The following is a 26529-nucleotide window of genomic DNA, read 5'->3' on the forward strand; positions in this document are numbered from 1 at the left end:
GCGAACAGTCACACAGGCGGCTCAGGACATCTCACCTTTGTGCTACTAAAGCCTCGTTAGTCACGTCTCTTCCTCCTCGACGGGAAGAGAAATGTTGTAGAAGATGAGGTCTCTTACATGGCTATCGTTACCTCCGCAGCATCCTGTGGCTCCCTACTACAGCTACATAGCAACAGTAGCATCCAGCCCTCGGCGTCGGTACCGTTGCTGAACAGATAAGAAATTAAAGCACGGAAAGATTAAAGCACAGTTTCCCAGAGCACTGCCAGCAGCAAGACCCTGCACACACAATGCCCTGTCAAGTGCTTTCTCCTGGTTCAGAAACAGGACAGTCAGATCAGCTACGCCATTTTCGTACACTGGTAGAATGGAAAGTTCTAACACTGGCAAATCTGGACTGTGTAATTGCTGACGTGCTCCTGCCAGAAATACTACAAACTCGTTTTGTGTCCTAAGATATAAACATTCATATCAGCACATGGTGGTTACGATAACATGAAGCATGTCAGAAGTGGTGCGTCTCCCTCTTTATAATCAAGGAAACCGAATGTCCTGAGTCAGAAGAGACCCACAAGGATCATCAGCTCCAACTCCTGGCTCAACACAGGACCACCCAAAATTCAAACCCTGTGTCTGAAAACATAGTCCAAATGTTCTTGTGCCAGTGCCCACCACACAGTTGAAGGACTTCCTAACTCCTAGCCAGACCCTGCCCTGATGCAGCTCCATGCCCTTACCTCAGGCCTGTCGCTGCCCTCCATAGAGCAGAGCTCAGCGCTTCGCTTCCACTCCCCATGGGGAGCTGCAGCTGCCATGAGGCCTGTCCTTAGCCTCCTCTAAGCCAAAATCTTCATTCTCCCCACAGTACTTCCCAAAAACTTACCAAATTTTCCTTCTTTATCTTTTGCGAAGGCTACTAAAAGGTACATAGTTTTCCTACACTACTTGATCTCCGTAGCTGTTGAATACACCAGTAATTACAAACTTTCCATATAAACTCATGAAAAACACCAGCCCTGTGCGTTCTTGTACACACATTTGGCCCTTTAAACACTAAATTGTTCTCCTAATATTATGGGTGTAACTTTCTGTGAAGTCGATTAAATCAGTGTATTGACATGTGGCAAGAAAAAATGCATCAAACATTTGCAGAATTGGATCTCAAAGAGTTCATCAGTAACATTCCCTCATCCTGCCTCGGTGAAGGGTGAGTTCATTTGCAATCATTATTGAGCTTGTGAAATAGCTGTGCTTAGATGTGGTCCTTCAGCAAAATCTGGTCGTACTAGTTACAACTATTCTTTAATCGTGGATTTTCCTTTTTACATAATGATTACAACTTGTTACTACTAAACAGAACCAACTATATGCTTTTGTATACACTGTATATTATTGGTGTTGGTTTTTGTCTTTGGTTGCTTGGTTTTGGGGTTTTTTGTTTGTTTGTTTGTTTGTTGTCACTTGGAGGGACGATGGTTTTGGTGTAAATGAATTAACACAATTTAGTGGTGACTGCTATGTATGGCTGATCTGTATATAACTAAATGCTTACCACTGAGCAGCATAGAATCACAGAATCACTATGGTTGGAAAAGACGACTCAGATCATCTAGTCCAACCATCAATTTATCTCCATCATGCCCACTAACCCATGTCACTCAGTGTGACATCTACCCTTTTCTTGAAAACCTTCAGGTAACCCTGAAGGTTAGAGCATCTAATTGCTTTTGATGAATGGGACTGATTAAGCAAACTTTGCTTAGGGAGTCAGGAGAGAAAACCAAGGACAGGTTAGTGAAAAGAGAGCATTAGTATTCATATAATCTTGCAGTTTCATGAATGACTGCACATATTTGTAATCATGTTGCTATGACACCCAGTAATAACTAGGAGTCTTCATTTAGAATTAGCGGGTATGCAGAATGCATAGGTTTCTGTTAACGTTGTTCTTTCCATGTTGTGTAAATTTCACAGAATATGATGGATAGCTAAGGGAACAAATGGCCCCATATCACTCTTCTGTCCTATGCCTGTAACCCCTGTAAGTATTTGCCAGCACCAAACAAATGTCAAGATGTAGCAGGAGAGGTTAAAGACATCAATTCCTTGTGAATTTTAACCTAAAGAAAAAAACACCAAAAAAACCAACAACAACAACAACAAAACAGGCAAAAGATAGAGAAGTGTGGGTTGTCTCTGTGAGAGGAAGACTCCATGACTTCAGCACTAACTAGTATCAAAAGAATCAGACTGGGTGTTGTGTTGAGGGACATGGTTTAGTGGGAGCAATTAGTAATAGGTGAACGGTTGGACTGGATGATCTTTTAGGTCTTTTCCAACCTTGGTGATTCTATTATTCTATGATTCTATGATCTTCAGTGGGCCCTGTCTTCTAAGTACTTAGAACCAAATTCTTCTTTTTTACACTGTTGACTTCTTTTTCCTTGTTTCTGCCTTCTCCTTTGTTTGTTTATTTGTTTTCTTTTACTGTTCCTCTGAAATCCTGACCACTGAAGGACTGATCTAAGTGAAGGAAAATATGAGCTAAAAGATGTTGTAGGCTCGGTGTGATTCAAAGGCCACCATTTCTTGAAAGCAATGGAGGTTCTGCTCTGAGAACCTTCCCCCATATCTGCTAGATGCAGAGCATGATTGACTCAGTGCTGATAAATGTTGTGCATCCATATGAGTGCTGGGAAAGCCATCCAAGTTGGCTACTCTAGGATCCTGGCTTTGTATTGCTACTTTGAACTGCATCTGTATAAGGGATGTCTTCCAGTAGAATCTATAGTGAAAAATGTTCTTTTATGCATTCTAAAATTCCCAAAGAATGCATAAAAGATCCTCTGAATCAGATCTGGCACAAGACAATTAAGTGCTAAGGGAGCTTCGTCTTCTCAGCTAGCCCCACCCTATGGGGGTTCTAGTAATTTTCAGGTGCTGTCCCACCCCCAGTGACCTTCCAGCATCCATTCTGGAAGGAAAATACTTTAGGATTTTCCACTCTGCCATTATTGCCACTGTAGCTGAGGACTAGACTACAGCCTACATAGCATTGTGTGCTCAGCCTCCCTTTGGCATATCTCTTGTAAGGCTTTCTTGGAGAAGTGCCACTGGTGAGCCAACCCATTGGTCGAATAGTTCTTCAGGACTCCTACTCCTAGTTCAAGGTTGCCGTTAAAATGTGTTTATTCTTCTCTTATTCTCTTCTTATTTTGAGCAATATGGCTCAGAGATTCCTCTTTCAAAGTAATGTATAGCTAGATCATTAAAACCACCTGGAGAAATGTACAAGTTTCTGAAGGGCACGTGAAGGGGAGCAGGGAGGAGAAACCGAGAGAAGGAAAAGTAGATCTGGAAAACGAAATTTCCTCGGCACTATAAATGTAATTTGTCAAAACCTGCAAAGTGTTTCAGTAATCCTTTTTGTTTTTTCTTTTTTGTTAAATCCGAGTTTGTTCAGGGGAAAACAGAAGTTCTGCTTTCACCCCAAACAGTGTAATTAATGAAGTCATGCATCTTCATTTAGACAGCTGACTTCCCTAACTCAGCCTGGCATTTTTCTTTTGGTAGATTGAAAGATGAAGAAGTTCTATGTTTGACAGTCATTTAGATTGATGCTTTCGTTTAAATTAGATTGAAACTTTTCATTAGAACCATTGCCTGGAGTTCTGTCTGATAGTCTCTTAGCAATTGCTAACTGTTTGCTTCCCTAATATCCTTGAAATAAGCCCCACATAGATAGCATGTGATGGCTGTATTGCTCTTAGATCAGTAAAGACTTTGGATAAATGCTATTTTCACTCTACAGCTTTCTGTTACGGCCCTGGGTGCACAAATAAGCTTTAATTGCTGTGTTAGGCCTCAGCTGGAGCCTCTACCCTCGCCCCTCACCCTCTAGGGACCTGGACATTGAGTCCCTCCCTGAGCTACACCCTAGCTTGCCCACCTGTCACCTGCTGATTGATCCACCTGATGGTGGATTTCCTTGAGTAACCTCGTGCCAAGCTAGATGAACCCTGGATGACTGACAGGGCCTGCTGTGGTAACCACACTGCTCTGCTCACTTGCTTTGGGAGCAGTACGACTGCATCCCACTGGTGGGGTCACACAGTAGTGCCTTCAGATCCCCGTTCACCTGCCCCAGGGAGCAGTGCTGCTTCTGTTGCTCCCTGGTACCTTGCTGCTGAATTCAGGCTGCCTGAAGCTGCACGTTCACTCTGGAAATGCAATCTTGCCTAGCTACTGTTGCTGTTGATTAGCTTTTGTAAAGGGCTACAAATACAGGCATTTCAAAGCAAATTCAAGTGCAGTGTTTGTTAAGACTGTTGTCACCTGCAGTCCCCATTCAAATCAGAGTTCATTCCTGCACCACAACTCCACCAAGGTTTGCCTTAACAGTGGTTATTTAGGGTGTTGTTTCCTGTCAGAGTTACACCACTTTGTATTTGCATTGCTGATGAGAAGAATCTTGCACTCCTTCCTCTGCCACATGCTGCTGCTCCCTCAGCTCACTAATCTCACAGAGGGCTCATGAATAGTTCCTGGGTGATCAGTGGGCTTACATGGCTTGTAGTCATGCATATGTGTAGATCTGGCACAAGAAAGGGGACAGAAACACCTGAGGGTGTGAGAAGGTGACAGCCTGTAGTTGTCTGGATTAGGTGAAATCGTGCTTTGGGGTCAAATTGCATCACAGAGCTGAGTCAGCTTGTCAAAAGGAGATCTTATTCCTCCTTCCCATCTCACTCCTTCTACCCTTTTTCATCCGCAGCTTTTCCCCTGCAGTTTGCTTCTATGACCTGCCAGATTTTACTGTCTTCTACAGATTCCGTTTGCTAATTTGGCAGAAACACAGCCACATATTCCAGCCTTCTCCTGGAAGGGTGAATTGCTTTGGCTTACAGTACAATCTGGCACACACCAGAGACAAACAAAGGTACATAACAGGAATAATAGTGAAGTTTTCACTTCTAGTGTTCATTAGTGTTCAAACCAATTGTGGATGTCTCTTACCATTTTTGAGAAGCTGCAAGCAACAATGAACTCCTACTTCCTTTCTCTGCATTCTGCTATATATTTCTGACGTGCTATAGGTGCTGATCTGCTCAGGGAATGGGAGGAGCAAGGGAGTTTTCTTGGTTTGGTTACTTTTCTAACCAGCTCACTGGGAAATCTAAGCTGGCACAAGAGAAACGATAGTAAACAGAGTGAGATGTGGTGAATGTAGGATTAAACCTTCCAGCAGCAGCGACCCATTCTGTTGACTCAGCATCTCACGTCCCGCTGCACCTATATCAAAGCCAGGATGGGAAGCATATTTTTCATGCATATCTGTAACAGTTGTGTTGTACCACCTCTAGGACTACAGCAGTTCTGAGAACAGAATTAAGCAACCACCTTATTTAACAATAAGGCGCTCTAGAGTGTTACTGCAGACAGAAAACATTACAAAAGAATTGCAATTAATACAATTAATACTCCCAGGACAACTCAACACTGCTGCTTACCATCTTCCTGTGACAGCTTTTGCTGTCATCTAGTTACTCAGAGGGTGGATCTGGACCATCTGAGCCTGTGGCTGACTAATCTTACTTCCTCCTCCTACCTTCTCTGCAGTCTTACAATAGGTCCATAATAGTTTATAACTGCAGTAGCAATGATAAAACTTTCAAAACCCAGATTCTTTATTTTACATAAAAACATTTTGGTATTTTTTGTTACATCTTGCAGAGAGTCTGTTTAACAGGATACTCAGCAAAAAAAGATGTATATACACTGAATGGATTCCCACGGTAACATCTGGACTTTACACTGGAAATCTTTGTTAGTAAATCCCAGGGTACTTTAAAAGAACTGTTCTTATCCTTACACACAAATAGGGAAGTGGAGGCATAGAAGTGCAGTTTTGCATTTAGCTGTAGTCATAACAGTCATTGAGCTAATTCAGAATGATTTCAACAGGCAGCACTGGCTGAAACCGTACTGAGGAGATACCACTTGGATGTTTTACCTACACAAGACATCAGAATGGGATGCTGTAAGTAGCAGTAAAACCTGTAGGAAATGCTTGTGATTGTTATTATTTATTTAAGTAACTGCTTGAATATAGGCATAATGTTACCTACTTGAACAACAAGAATCAACACAAGCAAGAATTATTTAGGTTGTATAGGACCACTACAGGCAATTAAGATGCAGCTTGAATCCTTAATGGTAACCCAATGGACAGATGGTAGGATGGCATGGAATTTACTAACTAATGAAGACAGTCTATTGACATGAGTGTTGGAGTTTATTCTGTTTGTTTACAGATTTACTTAAAATATAGAAATATCTGTGGCTACAATGTAACTTGAGAAGATCTGAGAATTAACACCTCCACTCAACTGCTGCGCCTTATTAGAGATCCGTGTTCTAAATGTGGAGAATAACCTCACAAAGACTGAGACACTTTCTTTCAGGAGTGAGGCTTGTCTGCCACCTTGCAATACAACAAGCCCATGCAGACCAAGTGCTTATTCCTGGAGGACTTTGAAGCATTGATTTCTATGGACAAGAAAAGAAAATCAAACAGAAAAACTTACTGTATTCATTTTGCTAATAAGGAGCCAGAATTAATTTACTAAGAAACAATTTCCTAAATAAGTCATATGCATGTTTAGGAATAAGTATGCAAGAGAGCTAGAATAGCCAATGCCTCATTTTCTATTTCTCATAAGATGATGGGGGATGGAGGGAAAATACAGCTTCAACCACAACAACAAACTCACAATATATATACCATGTGCTTACCATGGTAAGCTCAATATATATCGATACCAGCTCTGATTTATAAATTTGTTAGCAGAGCCAACAAACACAGTCCTGCCCTCATTACCATTTACCATTTGTTACATAACTATAAGTCAGTTGTTTAATCGGAAATTCATGACTAATTGGATGAGATTAGGTAATGCTTTATCTTCAGCAAGAGAGCAACTTAGAAACTACACTGACAAGGTTTTCAGAAACACGAAGTCCCCAAGGTCTCGTGGAATTACCATTAGTGCTTTCTCAGTGTCTCTGTAGTTAATGGACAGAAAAACCTGCTTTCTGTTTAGCCAATATGGAGTGAGCAACTTCCCTCTTTGCTATTCACAATATGCTGAAGCAAGCAAGGCAGTTGGCAGTTATTAATAGCCCCATCTCCAGACATACTTGAGAAGTGTGTAGTCATGCTTGAGTGTCCTTAAGCAATTCCTGTCTTGCTACCAGAAAGTTGTAATCTATCAGAACATGCTTCTAAGAATAAACTCTCAGAACATTATGTGTCAGAGAGGGGGCAGACCTCATATACTGTCTCCTAAAATCTTTTAACAGAAGCCATCTAAAAATAATCTGGAAACTTATCAGGGAACGTGGTTTAGTTTGTAAAAATAAAAATAGCATTCTGCAGCGTCTACCACTGCAACCTCTTAGATCTAATCTTTTGCATTTCCAGAATAAGAAATACCCACCAGTTACCTTTAATTTAAAATTAATTCTGCTATGAGCTTATAAAATAAGGGAATCTCCAACCTGGTGGAGGCTATTTTGTGAATCAAAATTCAACGGGACTGCCAAGTGTTCCCAATGAGTTTATACAAAGCACAGAAGGTTGCTGCCAACTTTTAATTAACCCTGTAAGTGATACGCCATTGTAGTGATGTGAAAGACAAGACTGCAGATGTGATAGTACTGTGTAGCAGATAGCAATGATGCTGTTAGATAGCAGACAGCAGATATGATGATTACTAATACAAGCAAGTATATTGAGTATAGTAAGAGTATATATAAGAGTATATATAGTATATAGTAAGAGTATATATAAGAGTATATATAGTATGTAGTAAGAGTATATATAAGAGTATAGTAAGACCTAATATTTTTTTTATGGATAGGGTAAATTTCTGAGGAGCTACTGAGAATGTCTTGATGATTTTTGTTAGTCAGATACTACTCAATAAAGAGGAGATAATTCATAACAGTCTAACACCGGGAAAAAAAAGCAGTGAGATTTGCAGCAGTGTCCAACTATGAAGGGAGTTTATATCACTCTCAGACTGACCTGCAGAAGGATTTTATCTGAACATTATCCTTTGAGAAGGAATCTGAACATCTGAGGTGTCAGCCACCTCAAGTGTCAGCATTATCATTGAATTCAGCAAATTTTAAGAGAAGTTATGACAACTAAGTCGTGAACATCTCCAAGATAAGCCAGAGATAACTCAGTTTTACTTCATATTCTCTAGGAAACTGGAACGAGGCCTACTGTGCTTATGTCAAAACTTCACACAGAACCACACGCATAATCATATTCTGCATTGAGAAGCCTCACAGTATCACAGTATCACAGTATCATGCAAGTTGGAAGGGACCTTAGAGATCATCGAGTCCAACTCCCGGGATTCGAGCCTTTCTGTGTAGCAGAGCAGCACTTGTACCAGTAGGGTGCATTTTCTTACTGCTGTATCACATTGATGCAGTTCAGGATAAAGGCAAGCGTAACTTGGCTAGCTAAATCTGAGTCGATGTTTGCTGAAATGGGACAGTCTGCCAGTCAGATGAAGGTGGCAGGAAGTGACAGCTTTGTTGCTGTAAGAAGTGATGTACTTCTAAATGATGGGTGGAATTAACCAGCTGTGGGGGCACGCCAGACAGACTGCACCACCTGCAAAATCCTAGTAAGGATCCTCAGAACTTGTCTCTTGGTCACAACCTGCTTGTAAACTTGGCAAGATGCAGTTTGAAGTAAATCACTTTGTCTCCACTACACCTACAGGTAAGATTTTCCAGAAGTTATTTCTTACATTTCTTAAATTAAAGGTTTTAAATTCTTTTCATTTCCAGATCCCATTTGTTTCGGGCAGTTTATAATCATTTATTGTTGTCAACACCATCCTTGAGTTTAAAATCCTCAGCGTATTTTCTCTGTCAGTACAACCACTCTCCTGGCTGTACCCAGCCCCAGAGGCTGACCTCATCCCGGCACAGCAGCTTCCTTGTAGGAACAACAAGCTGCCACGGGAGATACATTGAGCTGAGTTGCTTCTGCTCAGTGGCTTTCTTCTAGGTTGCATCTCAGTCGCCACCTGCTCTGTAACTGCAAGACAATGTGAGATGCTGCTGAAGCTGAACGGCTTCCACGAGTGGCTGCATGGAACTTCTACACCGCGGTCAGAGCCCAGGAAGGACGAAACAAGCCGAAGGGACCAGGAAGGACCAGAGGAGCAACCGGACTGCACCTCCCGACGAGCCTCGCGCGCACCGGAAGCAGAAGTACACCGGAAACAGAAGGGCTCCGGAAGCGGAAAAGGCCGGAAGCGGAAGCGCTCTGTGTTCTCTTCTGTAGTCGGAGGGGGTTCGTATCGGCGCAGTGTCCGTCTCGGAGGTTGGGTTTGCGTACTGAGGGATTAAAGTGCCCGGCTGGTACGTAGTGCTCTGCAGGTCGGCTTTTATCACGGCTACTCTCGCTTGCCGTGATGGATTAGGGACCGATTTTCTTTCAGATCAATGCTTTCTCTATTTAAGTACGTACGTATAGAGACGTTCTTCTAGTCGGCTCGTTGTCCCTGTCTGTGCGGGGGCTCCTCTAAGCGGTGTCACGGCGCTTCCCCGGCAGCGGCCCGAGGGGGGCGCGAGCGGCGCGTGGAGCCGGGCGGCAGCGGTGCTGATGTTGTGGGCTGACATAATAAAATAGGAGGCATTACTTTTGGAGCAGGCTCGTGTATGTCATGAGAGGAAAATCAAGCATCAGGAATGGAGCTTGCAGAAGGAAGGATACAGAAGTGGTGCACGTGTATCAGCAAAATTGAGCTGAGGGAGGAGCCAAGCTTGGAAAGTTGTTTTCCTGGAGTGATTGAGGTTGTTCATGAAGCAACTTAAGAGAGAACTTCTTTCTAAATAAGGTTTTGTTCCATATTTGACTATTCAGGAGACAGATGCCTTTATCTTAAATCATAAAGACTTACCAAAAGCTGACAGCAAGTAGTGTACCGAACAAATTCTATTTGTTCTTAAGATAGGAAACTAAATTGTCTTATCTCTGTACCCAAACAGTTATGAAACTGGTCTCTTTCAGAGGGTGTTCTGGAACCGAAAAGATACCACGTCCATTTCACTTCCGTCTTGTCCAGGAATAGTTTCCCATCTGCTGTCAGCATGGCAACATCACTTAGGGCTGTGTGGCCCAGCTGTCTCTGGATGCGTTCAGTAGCTGCCTATCAGCAAGTCCCGCTACGAAGTAAGTGATGATGGAACTGAAATCCTGTATTAACATTTATTCTTTGTGAGCTTCTTTCTTATGCTCTGTAGAATCATAGAAGGGCTCAGGTTGAAAGGGGCTTTAAAGGTCATCTAGTTCCAACTCACATCATTGAAAGGGGCTTTAAAGGTCATCTAGTTCCAACTCACATCAGTAGAAACATGGAGGTGAATTATTGTTTGAATGGAATCAAGTCTGACATTGTTTCCTCTGTATAATTATTAAAGGGTGTTTTGATTTGCTTCTCCCAGAGCCCACACGGCACTCCTCTGATTTATGCAGCTTGTAAAATAACACCTCTCCAAACCATTAGTGAAGTTGTACTCGGAGATTTAATATTTAATTTTTCAGACTTACAAACAGTGCTGAGAAAATGCTACGGTAAAATCATACGCGTTATAAAAATCATAAGCAGAAAGTGAAAACAGGCAGTGTTAGTAAGTTTTTGGCTATGCTTTAGATCGTCATTAGAGTGATGGAGAGAGGAAGTGGAAAAAATGGGAACTGAGAAAATAAAATGGACGTGTTAAATTTTGGAGGTTAGTAGACACAGAGAAGGAAGAAATGCAAACAGTTTGCACTGATATCTTACCAGAATTGGACATCTTTATAAGTAAAGATGAGCTTATTTGGGAAAGCTCAAGCGTGGTGGTGCTAATCAAAAGATAACGGTACAGTTTTAAAATCTACAATAGATCTCATGCTGGTGGCCTTTACTGCTTGTGATTCTTGTGATTGCTTTCCTTGGAGTAACAGGAACCTGTGGAAGGAGTTGAATTCTCTGGTGTTAGAGCAGCATTGTATTTTTGTATAGCATATATACCACTCCTCAGCAAAGTACAAACTCATTTTAACAGTGAATGTTACCATGAATTAAAGAAAAAATCAGATAATCTTCCCTGTAAATCACACAATAATGTTCTTTGCCCTTTCAATACTATATGATTTTGCTAATGCATTTGGAAAGATATAACAGTGACATCTGTGTTTTGTTCATACTGTATTTTTCTTAGGAATACAGTACGATGGAAATACAAATGTAGGACAGAGCTACATGAATACTGCATTTTTGATAGCACTAGAAATCTCCATGATAAAGTAAGCTTCTATTTAGGCAGTATTTTATATTTGTTTGTATTTTTTTCTGTGCAGTTGGAGCCGTATGTCATGCTTGTCATAAATCAACGTACTCAGCGCTTCCTGAAGACTACAACTGGTACGTTGACGTGCTTTGTGTATTTGCAGGCTACTGGCTCTGCCATCAAGTTGTCATCTGATGGTATCAAACACACCTTCTGCCACTTTTAGATATAGGTGTATAACAATTTAAAGTGAAGCACTGTTTCCAATCAGTATGATTGCGAAGCTAATAGAAGAAAGAAACGTGAAATAGATGGGGGGAAGAAAGAAGTTCAGGTCAAGGACTTGTGAGCCTTATTTGTTCAAGTTTTTTTTATTGTTCAAGTTTTAATTTTAGAGATTTTAGAAGAATTGATAAATAGAGGGTGGAATCATGTTTTTTTTTTGGGGGGGGGGGGGGGGGTAGAATTGGGCTGCTCAGCCTTTCTGAAAATTGTAAGGGATTGTAAGGATGTCACTTCTTATTTTGATAGCAAAGTGGAACTTGCCTTGACATCGGATTCGAAGACAATTGTCTGCTACCACCCTTCACTTGAGATTCCGTACGAGCACACAAAAGTATGTCCAACTGCACACATTGCTTAGTCGTGTAAAAGCATAAGCAGTTCTGAGTCTGTAGGACAACAGTTTGCTTTTCTTGCAATTTGAAATACTGAGGTACTATTCATTATATGTGCAGCGTATCTGTGAAGTGAGTGATGAGCTGCTGTAAGGAGGACTTTTAGCTGAAGTGAGAGAAAGCTACAGACAAATAAGTGCTCAAGTTATTACAGCATTGCTCAAAATGAATTAAACAAGGTACTCAAATAGTTGTGCACTACCGAGAAAGGTAGTGTTTGTTTAAAAGCATGCTCCTCAGAGAAGATGTTTGAAATCCAGGCAATAGCTCATATGTCCTACTGTGTTCAGATGTGGCAGCACAGGGGACATGAAGAACTCTCTAAACTCAAGCTTTAAATGCTATTCAACTCCGTGAGTTCATAAACTCCGCAGGAAAACTTTCAATAAAAACATAATATGATTAAATGGTGATCATCAGTATGAATAAATGCATAAATAGCAATATGAGCATTTTGTGTTAGTAAATTGATGCTTATGATTCAGCCAGTGAATTGTAAGGATGAGAGCTCAGCAGTAGTAATGACAGTGGGACACAGTAATCAACTGTAGCACCTGGGGTAATGAGATGTCTCTAGAAGTCCTCCCCACAGTGAGGTGGTTTCGGTTGAGAAGGGAGGGAGCCTTTTATGATGATTTCTCTTTTTAGCTCTTTTTTTTCAGCCTTAAAGAGTAAATAGTAATGCTATCAATGCAGCTTGACTTCTTGTTTTTCCTCCAAGTGGAGGAAAGCAAATATTTACATTACTGTTTTTATAGCCTGTGCCGCGGCCGGATCCACTGAATAACAAAGAAGAAACTCTCGATCAAGTTATGAAATCCAGGTTGAATGAAGAAAAGCTAAAGAATGATAGAGGTCTTATCATTGAAGAGCTCAGCAAAATGTTTTACACTACAAAGCATCGCTGGTACCCTGTGGGACAGTAAGTTCCCTTTTTTTTTCCAGCGTTTATTCCTTTGGGGCATAAAGAGAAACAAAGAATGATTATAATTTATCCAAACTCATCCGATGAAACACTCTTAGCACGTGGGCTGCTGCATGCAATTTTAAATGCAGTGTCATGAAAATGGAAGACTGTGTATTATTTTATTTCTTTGAAGTTCTGCCCCTTCCATAACCTTTGCAACTTGGTTGGTAAAATACCACCGAGTAGAAGTTTCTCATACTGTGTCATTAGCTGCTGGTCCAGGTGATTTCCTAAGATTGCAGCAGTGAAATCACACTCTCTATGGACGTAGCCAAATACAGCTTGAATGTATTATATGAATTATATGCAACCATATAATCGTCAGACCTTAAAACCAGTAGAAGTTTTTCATTTGAAATGATGACAAGTGTACCTTGGTGTACTTCAGGAGAAGGGATACAAACGTGACGGGGCTTAAAGTGAAACTCTGTGTGTTCAGGTACAGCGCTGGAAGCAAATAGCATTTTGGTTTGTGCAGCTCCTCTCCAGTCTGTGTTATTACATTTTAGGGTAATCGCTAATTTTATAGCTATGGAAACTTGATACGCAGCCAACCTTTATAATTGTTATGTTTTGAGAACAAGTGAAGAAAATGAAATGGTAGAGCTCCCTATGGCCAGAGGGTAGTTGTCACTTAACGAGGATCGCACTGTATCTGCCTTGCTGAAGGGTGGCTAATTAAGAAAGTAGGGATGCAATTTCTCTTCCTCTGTTGAGAAGATATATTTTTAATTATTTGTCTGTAGAAAATTACACTATTTAAAGTACAGTCTGACATAACTTGTCCTTGTAGCCCTGATTGTTCTCTAGCAATCATTTTGGTCAGAGGAAGCCCTGACTATATAATAAAATTAACCCCACACAAAGAGTAAACAACAGCCTATGTATCTAATCAGTTCTACAGCTGAATGGATTATTGCGTGCTTGTAGCAGATGTAGCGGCAGAAATGAGTAGTGTTACATAACTTTGTGAACAACAGAGATAACATCTGATGAATGGTCATGGTTTATGCTTGTGTGTATTATATTTTGCTTACTTGGGTAACCTCCAAACTGCTTCTGGAGGGAAGAAGGTCAGGAAAATCAAAGCTTTTTCCAAAACTTGCATTCACAGCAGCTTTCTTTTTATCTTCTAGGTATCATAGAAGACGGAAGAATCCTAATCCTCCCAAGGACAGATAATTAAGATGACTTCTTGCTCATGAGCATGTTGTAATCGATCTTTATTTGAAATAAAAAGTAAAGAACTATTTATCAGTTCTACATGTGTGTTTTAACAAAACCTTGCTTAACCAAACCCGATTTTTCCCGTTTCAGTTAATAGATAAAATAAAACCAACAAAAGTGCACTGATGACAGAAGGGCTCCGAAGAATACTGTGCACGTAGGGTCAGAGAATGTGCCGGTCTTTGATCCGGATGTAACAGATGATGGAGTGCTCTGATTAAACTAGGTCAGAGGCTTATGGTAAAGTGAATGCATAGAAGCAGTATTGCAGAGTGGGAATTCTAGGACTGGACCTGCTGTGGTTTCTTATTTTAGAAATCTAATACTTGAAATGCAGATAAGCTTTGAATACAGAGGTTTAAAGAATTTAAGGCTCTTTTCTTATACTGAAAGCTGGGCAACTTGGTTAAACTTCAGCTTCCAGGGCATCGCTTGCCCTTCAATCATTTGGTATTCCCAAATATTTGAGATATCTGTGCACGTTTGTGTTGTTTTTAGTTCTAAATTCATTATAACTGTTGTTCAATGAGGATGCTGTGTATGTTCGTATATAAACTACACACATGCAGCTCAGGGGAGGAATAGTTCTTTGCTTTAGCCTAGCAATCATTCAGTGAAGATACCTGCTCTTTCCAGAAGAGGGAAGGACTGGTCCTTCAAATGCTTTAAGATCAAGAAACGCGGTTTGAATGTGCTTCATAGCTTTAGCACCTTGCAGTGCTTGAATGTTTCTGCTAATCAAATATTGTCACCTACCGTTTTTCTCAGAAACATCAGATTCTTTACTCCAGTCTACAGTTTTAGGCATCAGCCTTCAGATAGAAAGTGTCGGCTTGTGACGTTGTGCCTCCGTGGAGATCCAGTAACATCACTGCTGTCTTTGCACACCTAAAGAAATAATGGTGGGGAAAAAATCCCAAATGCCACACGTTTTGATTGTACTTCCTTCCCAAGGCAGTTGGGATAAGACAGGAAGGTATTTATTTCTTGCATTCATCTAGTGTCGTTTTGCCTGCCTGTGTTCAGCTCTCAAGTATTTATCCCTCCACACTCCTGCTTATGCCTGCACAGTGCTGTTGTTTTCCTTCGCAGCAGCCTTTTGTTATCACAGTATGACTACATTTGTCTGTTCTTACCTGCCAAACTTGCCAGTTAATCATCCGCAGTCACTGCAGAAATGCTGCTACATTTCCCACCTTTTCCCACAGTGCTTTTGAGCACTCCTTGGGTATCTGGAGGACTAGAAATCTGTTCCGTGTGGGACTGCTATCTGATTTTAAGTACTTCCTCTTCTGAGCAGTTACTGGGAACTGAGCGAGTCTGAAACGCGCTCACTGCGTGTACCCTCTGCCAATTTGTTGTTACGTTCATCCATGAAATGGGTGTTTAAAAATCTTTCCCTGCACTGTGCTGCCAATATTTCTGTTTTCTTACACTAAATCTTTCGTCTGGGTCATCTGAAGCGTGACCCAACTAAACTCCTATTCCCACAGTAATTTCAAGTTGTCCTCCTGGTTTTCATCGTCTCGAACAGCTACATAAAGCTGGCTTTAACTGTGTGTTTCTCTTTACTTGAAGACTTGGAATTGGAAATCCATCTGCTTTAGTCTTTCTCTGCTTTTACCTAAAAGAGCAATCAGTTTGAAAGGTAGTTTGGGACTTTCTGTTGCCTTTTGTTTCTTGTGCCAACTTCTTGACTGACAATGTGAGTTACAAATGGAATTGGTGGAATGGGAAACCTGCTGTAGTGTTTTTGTTAGGGCACTTGGCCATTTGCCTTGTGCTTCATAGTTAATGTTCCAGGTTTTGGGAGGCTCTGCTGCAGATAGTGTGCAATTGGGTACGTCTTACTGATTTTTAACTGATTTTAATGTACTTAAAGTCTCTTGGAGCTTTCCTTGTTAGTATGCTGTTCCACTAGAAAGCTCTGCTTCAGTCACATGTCAAAAGGTTTGTCCTCGATTCAGGCTGTTAAAATCGCACTGCAATGTTTCACTTACTCTACCCAGACCTGAATTCAACAAGGAAACGTTCTTCTTAAACGGGTTTTTCGCCTTTTCTGTGCGCGAATTCTGCAGGTTCGTGGTACCACCACCGGGAGGCAATCTTGCACAGTGACTCCTGGATTTGTCCGAAGCCAGAGATCATCTAGCTGAATCGTGGGACTTAACGCTATGAGAGACATGCACCAGCTGTTATTTAATTAAATCTGCAAGTACTGAAGAATAAGATATTTCCTGGAGGTCTAAAAGTGCTTGGATTCAGAAGGTCAAAGGTTCTTTTCTAGCACATTCTTGTTTGCATTGAACTATTTGACTTTTCGAACGTATCAGAGATGTATCTTTCTTCACGCTTATTAAACAAGGAAAAAACCAACCCACCCAACCCTTGTGGCTTTGACAAATTGAGTCAATAGTACGGCACTGCCAAATGTGCCCATCTGACGAGTTTCATGTCTGTATGCTCCAGTTCCTCCAGACAAGAATGGAGGGAGTGGTTCCCCGCCCCATCCCCCCAACCCCTGTGCCGCCATTCAGCCCCATGGAAAAGCTGGCTGTTGGGAAGGCCTGGATTTCACCTGACGTCTCTGAATTGTACTGCGTCACCACGACATCTCTGCTGCAGCTCTATAATGTATCACAATAATAGTTTATGCTTGATGTCGATGCTGCCCTTCTCGGTTATTCCAGTTTTCATGGTGTGTTGTTACAGTTACCCACATGCTCGTTCCATGCTGAAAAACAGTACAAGGTTATATGATCAAGCAGACACAGTCTGTGCAGGCTGCATTCCTCTTCTGTCACAGAGGATGTGTGTTTCACTTAATACTACCGTAGAATAAATTGACTCGGAGCCCACTTAGTAAGAATTATTATTATTATTATTTTTCTAAAATAGAATAACTAGAATGAAGTTCAAACTTGTTGTGTACCTACAATGTATAAGAGCGAGACTTGCTTCTTAACATTGAGGCAACTACTAATTAGACATCTAAACCCACGTTAACTGTCATAGACTCACCTTATAGTCAGTAGGCATGCATACAAAGTACCTCAACGGGGCAGTAAATCCCATTAAAAAACTGATGCCTGGAATAAGCCATGCATTGCTTTCTGGAGGTGCTTCTCTCTCCTCTTCGAAGGGCGGTGGAGATTCAGCTGCCTTTATCACAGCAAATAGAGGTAGTTTTCTTGTGTTTGGGAATTAGTTTTTAGTCAGTTGAGTTGGGAGGGTTGGGCAACAGTTTGAGGGCAGAGAGAAAAACACAGAAGTGCTCTGCTTAAAGGTGAAAGCTGCTTTTTTTGCTGTTCCTGCTAACCTTCAGCAGCACGTAGTCCACATGCAGAAGTCCTGAATGAAGAGATGAGAAAGTCAGCACAATATTTTAAAGGCTAAGCAGTTTTCTCTTGCTGAGCGAATGAAGCAATGTGTTTTGCCTTCCCTGCAACGGCTTTCTAACTTCCTGGTTTTTGTTCTCTCTGTATGCAGTAATGCACACGCTTAGTAACTGGGTACAGGATTTTAATCTCTCACCTCCTTTTGTTTAATCAGCTCTCCGATACTAAAAGCACCCACGCTGCTTCACCACGTTCCCCTCAGCCCCTCTCCTGGCTTCTCCCAGCCGGTTCCCCCTAGCAGTGAAGGGCCCGCTCCTGAGGCCAGGCCTTGCTGTGTCTCTACCCAGAGCAACCCAAGATGGCTGCACACACTCAGACATTACCACGCTCCAGAACACACACGTACCTCACACTCACAATAAGGAAGCATCATTCTTGGAGGCTGCAGAGTGGTTTCACCTCATTTCAGGTGCTCAGTACAGAAAGAAACACAAAAAGGCATCATTTCACGTTGGACCCACAGGGTACCACAGAGTCCAGGGAGCACTGAGGGGTGGGGAAGCAGGAGGAGCGCTAGGGGGAACCATGTTGGCACGGCTGTAAGCCAGTCCTCCTGACATCAGGAATGTTCTTATCCAGAACTACTGACATGCAGTGTGGGAGCAGGTGGCTGTTCTCACAGACAACCCGAGCTCAGGTCCTCTTTGCTCCTCCTATAAACTCTCTGGCACAGGCACGTCGGGATGGATGTGTGAGAGCAACAGCTTGCACACCGTTACTGCTCTCTCTGCACAGCTTGAGTCCTCAGCGTGGTCCTGCCCAGTTTACAGGTGTTCCAGTTGAGACGGCAGTAAACATCGGAGTATTTTTCTTCTGGATAAGCAAAACAAAAAATACAGCAGCATAAAAAGCAGCCTGGATTTAGGAACAAGCAACTCTTTCAGCGGCCTGCATCAGAGTAAATGGAGTGAATAAAGGGTAACTAAATATCAACGTTCTGTAATCCTCAGCCTTCGGAGGATCCAAAAGTCTAATGAAATAGCTCAGGTTGAGGCATTTGGGGAAGTAATGAGGCTTCAGCACAGCTCCTCTCCTCACCTGGCACCCTGTTCCCCCCTCAGCAACCCCAGAAGCCAGAGCTGAGGGTGCCTCAGGAGTGAAGCTGCCTCCACAGTGCATTGGAGCACGGCCGTCAGCATCAGCACTCCATCCCATGCAGGGATTCCAGAGCTGCAGCTGTATACTTGTGTCAGCCAGTCCAGAGGGGTTTCATTAACCTCCCCCCGGTACCTCTGTCTAAGCAGGGATGGTGACTAGATTGTGAAACTTCTAGAAAGTAATCTAGTTTGAAGTGTTAAGTACATCAATGCAATTGAGTGGAAACAGCTGTTATTTACATACGCCGAGCGCAGGATTCTGCTCCCAGATGGATAGAAAAAAAAAACCTTGCCACTACAGGAAAAAAAAAAGGGGGTGAAAAATATGGATTTAGAAAAAATACACGCAATGAACCACGCTGTCAGGTCTGATAAACCATCACAGCTCCACAGGTTTGCCACGGTGATGGGATACAGCCCACCCATGGGAGAGCTGCATGCGTCCCTGCAAGAGGGCAGCTGGAAGGAGCGGGCGTGCTGCTGGGCACAGTGCGGGTGGATGGGCCCGAGTGTCGGCCTTGTACACAAAGGCGGACAGAGAGCCAGGAGTCTTCAGAAATAGTCTTGCAGAACAAAGCCCCCATTCACAACCTGATTTTGCCACAAACTTCTGTAAATTCAGCATTAGGTGCTAGAAGAGAAATTAAAAAGAAAAAAAGAAAGCAAGCTTTAGAACAATGCAAGCAGCATAGAACTGTGTGGCTAAAAGTGGATGATGGCTGAGAAAGCCCATCCTATCCCATCCTTATGGCCCCAGGACATGAGGTGACTTTGGGGCTGTACAGAGAGGGGACACAGCCCACCTTGGCCCCCACCACTAGGAACCAGGCTAGGAGCTCAGGTGCAGAGGCTCGGTTGGCTTTTCCTCATAGGAGCTGCTGTAAGAAACAGCAAAAGCTCAGGCCCAGCGAAAGCTCAGGCACGGCAAAGCTGCTCAGTTCTCGGAGCTTGCCAAGGGATCTTATCCAGGATCTGTTGTGTTCCAGGGCTGCTGTGTGTATCCCTGCACAAAGACCTGCCCTGCCACAGGCACATGTGTGGGATATAGGTGCCACCTGTCCCACTTCAGACACAGACCTCTGCGTACCTGCCTGTGTGATGCAGAGGGACCAGACAGCTGAATGTGTCCCTCGGTGCCTGAGCAGAGCCCGGCTACAGCAGCAGAGTTGGTTCCATCAGACACAGTGGGGCCCGAAATGCTGGGGCAAAGTGTGCCGTGCCCTGGGCAGCTCGCTGGGCCAAACTCATACCCAGAGGGATAAGCTATCAGGGGAGGGAGCTCTGAAGAGAAAGCTAAAAATAGTGTTAACGTTTTGAAATATGGGACAATGGCATTCACAGTCAGAAGGGACCCAGCCCCAGGCTTAACACTTTTTATAAAGCTCTGCCTGTTTTGTAATAATCCCAGATATTATTGCCCCTCCCCCATCCATTTACAAAAGCGGAGATAATAGCAAACTTCAGTAAATCTAAACCCAGTTACATGGAGCCATCTGTTAATTCTGGTCCATGGCAGCAGAGGGCATCTGAGGACTTCGAGCCACATCTGGCGTGGGGCTGCAGGCAGATGGCTGAGATAGATGCCCGCGGTCCGGCCTCGGACGTGGATGGTTCCAGCCAGAGCTCCCATAGTTGGGAGCCCCCAGGCTCCGCACCGCAGAGGTGCTCTGAGCATCCTTGGGGCAGCAGGCAGGCGCTGGGCAGGTCACTGAGGTTGTGCAGCATGTGGGGCTGTGGGAGGCCGTGCCCAGCCCTGCAGGCCCACAGCCATGGGGCCTCGAGGCAGGCCGTGTTCACTGCCTGCTGTGAGCGGTCTGAAAACGTGTCTGAGGTGAGCACTGCGCACAGCCCCAGCCTGCATGTTGTCACTACGTGGATGAAGTTTAAAGTCACGGCGATGCAGTAACACCCATCTGATGCCTTGTTATTCAAGCTGCTAAATGCAGCAGCACGTCAGGCCCGAAGTGCGTCGCAGCCTCCCTCCAAAGTGTAGCAGTGGCTGAAGCCCAGGAGAAGGCTCTCCAGCTCCCTCCGTGCCTCCCAGCACTCCCGAAATGATCTCCTCCTGCTGCTTCCCGTGGCAGCTCTTGCAATCATAAACACGTAATTGTAGGAATCCATCCTGGAGGCCAAACAGCTCCGGGTGAGTTAAACATCCTCAGGACGAGAACTAGAGCAGTGATGTAAAACAAATCCTGCTCCGACGGGAGAGCATTTACTCAGAGCCACGTAACCCAGTTTCTGCTGCATGCCCGTTTCACTTTGCGCTCCGATCCCCGTCCATCAGAGACAGCCACGGCTGCACCTATTCTAATTTTCCCTCTTAGTTTCAGGGCTGCCCTTCCAACCAAGGCGCTGTAATAACGCACGGAGCACCCTGGAGAGCCGCCTGCCCGCTGGGGGAAGGCAGCCGCACGGCGCGGGCTGCCCCTCACAGCGCAGGCACCGTCCGGTTCAGAGGCTCCTCGTTCAGAGCGGCCGTGTTGTTCCTGGCAGCGGCCGGGAGGAGAACGCAGCACCGCACTGCGCTCCCAGCCTCTATCTCGGTGGGCTTTAGGAAGCAAAGCCGGAGACGCGCGTGCCGACGAGCACCCGAACTTCAAAGAGAGCAACTGTGCCCAGCGGAGCAGGCGGTGTGCGGCTGGGGGGGCACACCTCTGAGCCACGAAACAGGCTGAACAAACTGCACAGCCACGGCGCCGTGCGCTACAGCCTGAATGCTACAGTCTGTCCCCCTGTCCCAGCAGCAGTTTAAATGACCGCTGTCAATGCGAGGCTTGCAGCAGTCTCTCTTTCTGCCGTGCTGATGAAAGGGAGGACTAAACTGGGAAGAAAACGTTGTCAGAGCACCAGTATCTGCTCGTGAACCTGCCCGTACCTGGGTGCGGTGTTTTCCCCATCCCAGCCAGGCACATGGCACTTCCGTGTGACGGCAGCGACCCAGCAGATGGGGCTCTGCTCACAATGCAGCCCCGCACAGAGCCAGGTGGGCACTGCCGTGCCATGGACATTCCCTTATGTATTTCTTTGTGATGTTTATTGCCCCGTACCACCACACGCCGTTTTTCCTTAACAAGCAAAGCCGACATATTTTCCCGTTGTTTTGTCTTTGCTTTAAATCATCAATAATAAATTGGAGAAGCTATGAAAGCACTGCGTGCAGCATGGTTCTAATTAAAGCTCCCGAGACTGTGTGAACCTCACTCGGTGCGGCAGAGGCCTCTGTGTGCCACCAGCAGCTTCTACAGAGGAGAGAGCACACAGGGAGAGGGCAAAGGGTCCTCATACCCCATCCCAGGGGCCGAGCTCTGTGCCTGCCATGTGCTGTGTGTACGGAGAGGGCAGGGGGACCGTCCGGCCCTTGGAGGGGAAACAAGCAGGGCAGCACTGCAGCCCTCCCAGAGCTGCCTCCAGTTTGCTTTCTGATTAGGAGCGCTGCTTTCTCTTAGGACAGCGCTGATTCATAGAAATTATTCACCGAGTTTTTTTGACGATTCTCCTCGAGCAAACATGGATTCCTAAGGAAGAGAAAGTGTTTGTGCCTGAAGAGATCGACACGGCAGGAAAGAAGGTGGCAGCTGGTTGAGAGTAAAATTGTTTGCTGTACATCATCATCGATTTCATCAAAACATTCTGTTCCTCGGGCAGCTGGGAAGAGCAGCGTGGTCCCATTTAGGGAAACGCTCGTTTGCTCTCTGCTCTGTTTATTACTTTTTAGGAACTCTTTGTAACAGAAGCAGACCTGACTGCAGGGTGGGAAGTTCCCCAGCCCCTGCCCACGGGGTTTACCCCATTAACTCACTGTCATTTGCTCTCAGTGAGGGTTCCGTGCTCCCATCCCCGTGCCTGGGGCCAGGCTGTAGCAGAGCAGGGAGCTCCTGCTGCAGTCGGTATGAGCCTGGCAGCACAAGGCTGATCCCTCAGCGTGGGATGTGAAGCCCCCAGCCCTTTGGCTAACTCGGGTTGAGCTGAGCACAGGGCACGCTGAGGGCAATGGGCTCTCTGAGCTGCATCTTCGGGGAGCAGGGATGCAGCAGCAAGGAGAGGCCCCTCTGTTCTGCCAGTGGGACAAACGAGCACGTAGCCCTTGCAGCACAGCACAGCAAATTTAGTCAAATCGGCTGCACCGGGGACAGAGCACCCCCCCCCTCCCCCTCCGCCCCCCCTCCCCCGCCGTCGCATTACATAATTAAAGCGGTGCGAGCTCTCCAGTGCATCTGGCACACTTTTCAGGAACAAAGTGAGAGGCATTTCTAGCAACAGGCACGCTTCGCACCACTGCAGAAGCACTGCTGCCTCTTCCCTCGATAATGGAAGAGATATTTGCCTTGAGAAAAAATAAGCAAGGAACCCCCTCGTCTCTTTCCCTCCCCCCCCCCCCTCGGTCCCCCCGTCCCTTCCCAACCCCCCCCCCCTTCCTCTCTGGGTACATCCAGAACCAAGTGAGAAGCGTGACCCACGCTCCGTGACTCCAGGAGCTCCGTACTCTGCTTCTCTCCCTGCAGATCCGAACCTCCATCTCACACATCTGCCTACGGCCGACGCACTGTCCGACCGAACTGCTCATGCATGGGGGAAAGGATCTGGGAAAGGAATCGGCTTTCTCCTCCCTCAGCATCAAACCTCCGACGTTTGTGCCCTCGTCCCGGCCGGGCACAGCACGCCGGGCGCTGGCAGCGGCCGTCCCCGAGCCCCACCGGCAACGTACAAAGCACTCTGCCCGGGAGGCATTACCCATTTCAGATCCCAGCCTACAGACGGTCATTTTCCTTTCGTATCAGTGACCCCGATTAGAAAAAATATATTGCTTATAGCATGGCAAATTAAAGCCGGATTTTGTTTACAGGAGCAAAGCAAAGCTCCCAGAGCCCGAGCTCTCCGTGCTGCTCCCGTCTCCTTTTTCTCCGCATCCCGTCTCCCTCCCACCTCACTCTTTCTCACCCGGCAAAACACTCGGGCAGACCGACCGAGCCCGTATTAAACGCCCTAATGCCAAAGAAGCTACAAAGTAGCTTAAAGCACTTTAATACACCGCATGTGGCCCGTAATCCCCAAAGTAATTTAATTTAATCACCTTTTCTTCCACCACCGAATGGTTTTTTCCTCCCTGTGACCGTGCGGAAGCCTCACCCCGAGGCGGGATGGGGGTTGGGGGGCTGCGAGGAACGGAGCCCGAGGTCCCTCCGGACCCCCGCCCCGCCCGGGGGGTCCCACCGAGCGTCCCCGCACCGCTCCGCTCCGACAGGGAACGCCGCGGTCCCGTCGCCGCCTCAAACCTTCAGCGCCGCTTTTAAACGACACTGACTTCTAGCGAAAAGTCGAACGGGACCCCGTCGAGAAAAGCCCCCGCCTTGAATTTTATCGCAGCTTTTCCCGTAACAATGGCCGGAGCCGGTAGTAACGCCCGTTCGTCGCATTCCGCCGTTCCCGTTCCACCCCCGGAGCGTGAATCACGGCGCTCCCCTCCGCTCTCCGGGAGCGGTCCCGTACGGCTCCGAGCGGCCGAGAGCGGCGGCGGGCAGCGAAGGGAGAGCCGAGAAGCGGTCCTAATAATAAAAATGCCACCGATAAATAACGCGGGGGGACGGAAGTACGGCAAAGCGGCACGGCACAGCCCTGGCTCCGGGCGGGATGCACCGCCCCACGGGGAGCTCCCGAACGGTAAGGGGAGAGCTCCGATTGCAGCGCTAAAATAATAGAGATAGCGCAGCAAAATAGGTGCCGTCGCAAAATACGTTATCGCTGCAAAATAAAGCTCGTAGCCAAATAATATAGCGTGAGCAAAAGCTCCGTGTCTGCGTATGGGGAATCATTGTAGGAAGAAAAACGGAGAAGTGTTCCTTCTGCAGAGGCTGCCCCCCCTCCCGCTGCCCGCATCCCCTCTCGCCCAGCCCCGGGGCACGGCTGGGAGCGCGGCCGAGCCGGGGGAGCGACGGGGGAGCGACGCTCCGCGGGCAGCGCTTACGGCCGCCCTTCCGAAAAGCCCAACGAGCGAAGCGCCCGCACGCCGCACACACGCGGAGCCACGCCGAGCACCTCGCTTAACGAACGTTATTCTTTCACACCGATCGCGTGAATTCCCAAACGCGCCACTTGCGGCTATTTTATTTATTTTTTATTATTGTTTTATTTTAAAGGGACAGCGATTAACCCCAACGTGCCTCGCTCACACCCCGCAGAACCGCGTTTCAAACTCCGGAACCTCTCGGGGCGGCTCTCCCCGGTCCCGGTGCTGCCGTAGCTCCGTTCCCGGCGCGGCCCCCGGGCGGGGCGCAGCGGAGCCCCCGCGCACCGACGGGGCCGTCCCGGCCGCGGCCCCCCGCGCCGCTCTGCGCCTCGTTCCGCCGACAAAGGCTCCTTCGCACCTCCCCCCCACACATGATTTTTAGGGCTGATTTCGCCGTGCCTGATACCGGCCTAGAGCGAACCGAACGGCGCGACGCAACCGCGATTCCTTCCGCTCCGAGACCCGAAAAATATCTCCTTCCCAACTCCGCCGTTAATTTGAGGGCGATCCCCACCCTTCGCCAGGGACGAGCCCGGCACGGCCGCGGCCTCCGTCGCTTTGTTCCCCTTTGTTTCCCCGTCAGACCCCTCCGCACCCCGCGCCCGCTCCGCGGCACCGCGCCCGCACCGCCCCTCCCCCCCGCCCCTCTCCGGTCGCTCCCTGCCCCGAGGCCGCGCCCCCCCCACTCGCTCTCAGGTGCCGCGGCCTCGGAGCTCCCGCCGCCCGCCCCCCCCTCTCCCTCCCCGGCGGGCACCGACCTGCGGCGGCGGCGGCCTCGCGGCTCCGTCGCGGTCCGCGAGGGGCGGTGAGGGCCGGCGGCCCGTGCGGGGAGGGGGCTGCGCGGCGGTGCGGCGGAGCGGCGCGGCCGGGGAGCGGTGCGGCTCGGAGCGGGTCCTGTCACATGATGCGGTTCCTGGAAAGTTCCTGGAAAGCGGCCTTTGTATGGAGCCGGGCGGGGGGAGGATGCCCGCGCCTCCTCATCAAAGGCGCGCGGAGCGCTCGCTCCTGCCCGCTCCCGGGGAAGGGGGCGGGCGGGGGGTGCTTCCCCCGGAGCGCGATCCTCCTCCTCTTCCTCCTCCTCCTCCTCCTCCCCCCCCCCCTTCCTCCTCCTCCTCCTAACGCGGCGGTAGCCGCCCGCCTCTCTGTCTGTGTCCGTCCGGCTGCGGGAGGGAGCGCGCTCCGCCGTGCGCCCGCACCGCCCGCCCCGCCGCGCCCCGCCATGCCGCCGGCCCCCTGACGCCGCCGGGAGCCGAGCGAGCGCCGCTCCCCGCCCGCGGGCGGCCCCGTCCCGCCGAGTCCGGGTGAGTGCCGACCCCGAGCGCCCGCCGCGGGGCCGCGCGTTCCTCGACAGCGGGCGCGGGGCGGGGAGGGGGGGGGGGGGGGGCTCTCGACCGCGCCGTCCCTTTCGAGTCCCGTTCCCGAGGATCCCCACCTGCACCCGCGGCCCCGCGACACCTGCGAGTGCCGGGCGCCGCGAAGTTGGCTCCGGGGAAAGTTTCGGAGCTCCGCCGCGGGACGGATTCGTCGCGTTGCGCCCCGCAGCCCCCGCCGCCCCCTCCCCGCCGGCACCGCTCTGCCCCGGCTCGGCCGCGAGGTGACAGCGGCGCGGCGGCCGTTCGCGGCTTTCCCGTCCCCGCACCCGGCCGGGCGGGCAGGCGATTTTTCTTTGCCGATCTCCGAATTTAATGGAGCGGGGAAAGCACCGCGTCCCGCCCCCGGCGCGCCTCGACTCGCGTGTTCGGGAGCCGCCGAGCGCTGCCCCGCGCCGCTCCCGGCCCCGTTCCTCGAG

The 26529-nt window shown here is 47.3% G+C and overlaps 1 protein-coding gene and 1 long non-coding RNA gene across 3 annotated transcripts; one reads left to right on the forward strand and one right to left on the reverse strand.

Annotated features, from left to right (window-relative positions):
• The first annotated feature begins 9024 nt into the window (after positions 1-9024).
• MRPL42 (mitochondrial ribosomal protein L42) lies at positions 9025-16821 on the forward strand. The gene is made up of 6 exons (XM_072349588.1): positions 9025-9450; positions 10103-10264; positions 11438-11501; positions 11899-11983; positions 12803-12966; positions 14148-16821. Exons 2-6 carry the CDS (start codon positions 10183-10185, stop codon positions 14191-14193), a joined length of 441 nt encoding a protein of 146 aa, XP_072205689.1. The 5' UTR covers positions 9025-9450; positions 10103-10182; the 3' UTR covers positions 14194-16821.
• On the reverse strand, positions 14218-25784 carry LOC140258886 (uncharacterized). Of its 2 annotated transcripts, XR_011905316.1 has the most exons (4): positions 25499-25784; positions 17983-18449; positions 17260-17589; positions 14218-16972 (listed from the first exon to the last, which is right to left on the reverse strand). It is a non-coding gene; the product is annotated as an uncharacterized lncRNA (long non-coding RNA). The 2 variants fall into 2 exon arrangements; XR_011905313.1 differs by lacking the exon at positions 25499-25784 and having other exon boundaries at positions 17983-22489.
• Positions 25785-26529: the final 745 nt, after the last annotated feature.

The sequence above is a fragment of the Excalfactoria chinensis genome, chromosome 1 (assembly GCF_039878825.1).
Source record: "Excalfactoria chinensis isolate bCotChi1 chromosome 1, bCotChi1.hap2, whole genome shotgun sequence".
NCBI lineage: Eukaryota > Metazoa > Chordata > Aves > Galliformes > Phasianidae > Excalfactoria > Excalfactoria chinensis.